The 1,256-nt window shown below is 50.7% G+C and overlaps 1 protein-coding gene across 1 annotated transcript; it reads left to right on the top strand.

Moving 5' to 3' along the window:
- Positions 1 to 332: 332 nt before the first annotated feature.
- Positions 333 to 1,256, top strand: LOC308101504 (oxidative stress-responsive serine-rich protein 1-like; the record flags this gene model as incomplete). Its single annotated transcript, XM_080450923.1, has 1 exon — positions 333 to 1,256. One exon carries the CDS (start codon positions 333 to 335, stop codon positions 1,254 to 1,256), a length of 924 nt encoding a protein of 307 aa, XP_080307049.1.

Raw genomic sequence — 1,256 nt, 5'->3', positions numbered from 1 at the left:
CAACAACAACAACACAGGCATAATATAAGGGACAAGGACAGATATTTGCGACTTATAAGAGATTGTAGATCTACAACATTTGGCCGATGTTCCCCTCAGACTGGAGGCTGGGGTTCAAGTAGTTAAATGTTGTGTTAGGCAGAAGTTTGTGATGTCAGATGAGAGCTGTGATGTCAGATCAGAGCTTGGTAAGACTATATAAGGAGTTCTAGAAGAATAGGGAAACATAATAGAAAACGGACAAGAGACACAACACACAGAGTCAAAGAAGAAAAAGTCATAGAGACAGATACACACAGATCACCATCTGGTCAGAGCAGCTTTCTCTCACTATGGATGCAGGAGAGAAGGACAGTGAAGAGGACACACTCCAGGCAACCTTTAAGAGGTTGAGGGTAGACGTTGAGAGCCTCCCTGCTGCTGTGAACGTGGCAGAGGGCTTGGCATCCAGAGTGGTACCACGGGCTTGCCCCGATGCCATCAGAGCAAAGCCCAACAAACTGAGTCACCCCAAGGACGACTGGCATGTCTGTACTAGAAAGCCATCATCATCATCATCATCACCCAGGGGAGCCTCCAGGAGCCAGATGAATAGCAGGTCCAAGTTCCATATCCTTCATCCGCCCACATTCACTTACGGCAGCGCTAGAGCAGCACACACACAATCGCTCCCTAGCGGCTGCCTGAAACACCAGTGCCTTACCGATGGGCTCAATGCCACAGAGCTCATTGGCAGAAGAAACCCAGATGCTCACGAAGAGCTTGCCTCTTCTGGCAACATCTCATCCATGCCCAGAGTTTCTGCAGGGCATGAATCGAATATTGTGGTCTCTTCACCCCGAGAGATCGCTACAATTATCACCCAGGACATTGGGAGCACCGGGATATTGGGACTGTCAACAGAGGTCTGCGGCCCAGAGAAAGGTGCCTGTGACGCGGTAGCATTGATGCCTCAGAGGCCTACGGCCACAGAGGCCTCTGACATGCAGGTCTACTCCTTCACGGAACTTCGCAACGTTATCTCAGAGTGCGAGAAAAGCTTCCCAGCGGCCTCCATGGAACGCAAGAAAACGGGCCCCTCTTCCCCCCAGACTACTAACGGCAACACTTTGTCATCGGTCTCGCCCCGTTCTTGCTCAGAGCAGGCACGGGCCTACGTCGATGACATCACGATAGAGGACCTTTCAGGCTACATGGAGCATTACCTCTACATCCCCAAGAAGATGTCACACATGGCTGAGATGATGTATACCTAA

The sequence above is a fragment of the Gymnoscopelus braueri genome (genome assembly GCF_963280865.1).
Source record: "Gymnoscopelus braueri genome assembly, chromosome: 15".
In the NCBI taxonomy this organism is placed as follows: Eukaryota; Metazoa; Chordata; class Actinopteri; order Myctophiformes; family Myctophidae; genus Gymnoscopelus; species Gymnoscopelus braueri.
Note: the sequence above shows the minus strand (reverse complement) of the source record. Positions and strands in the feature narration are given on the sequence as shown.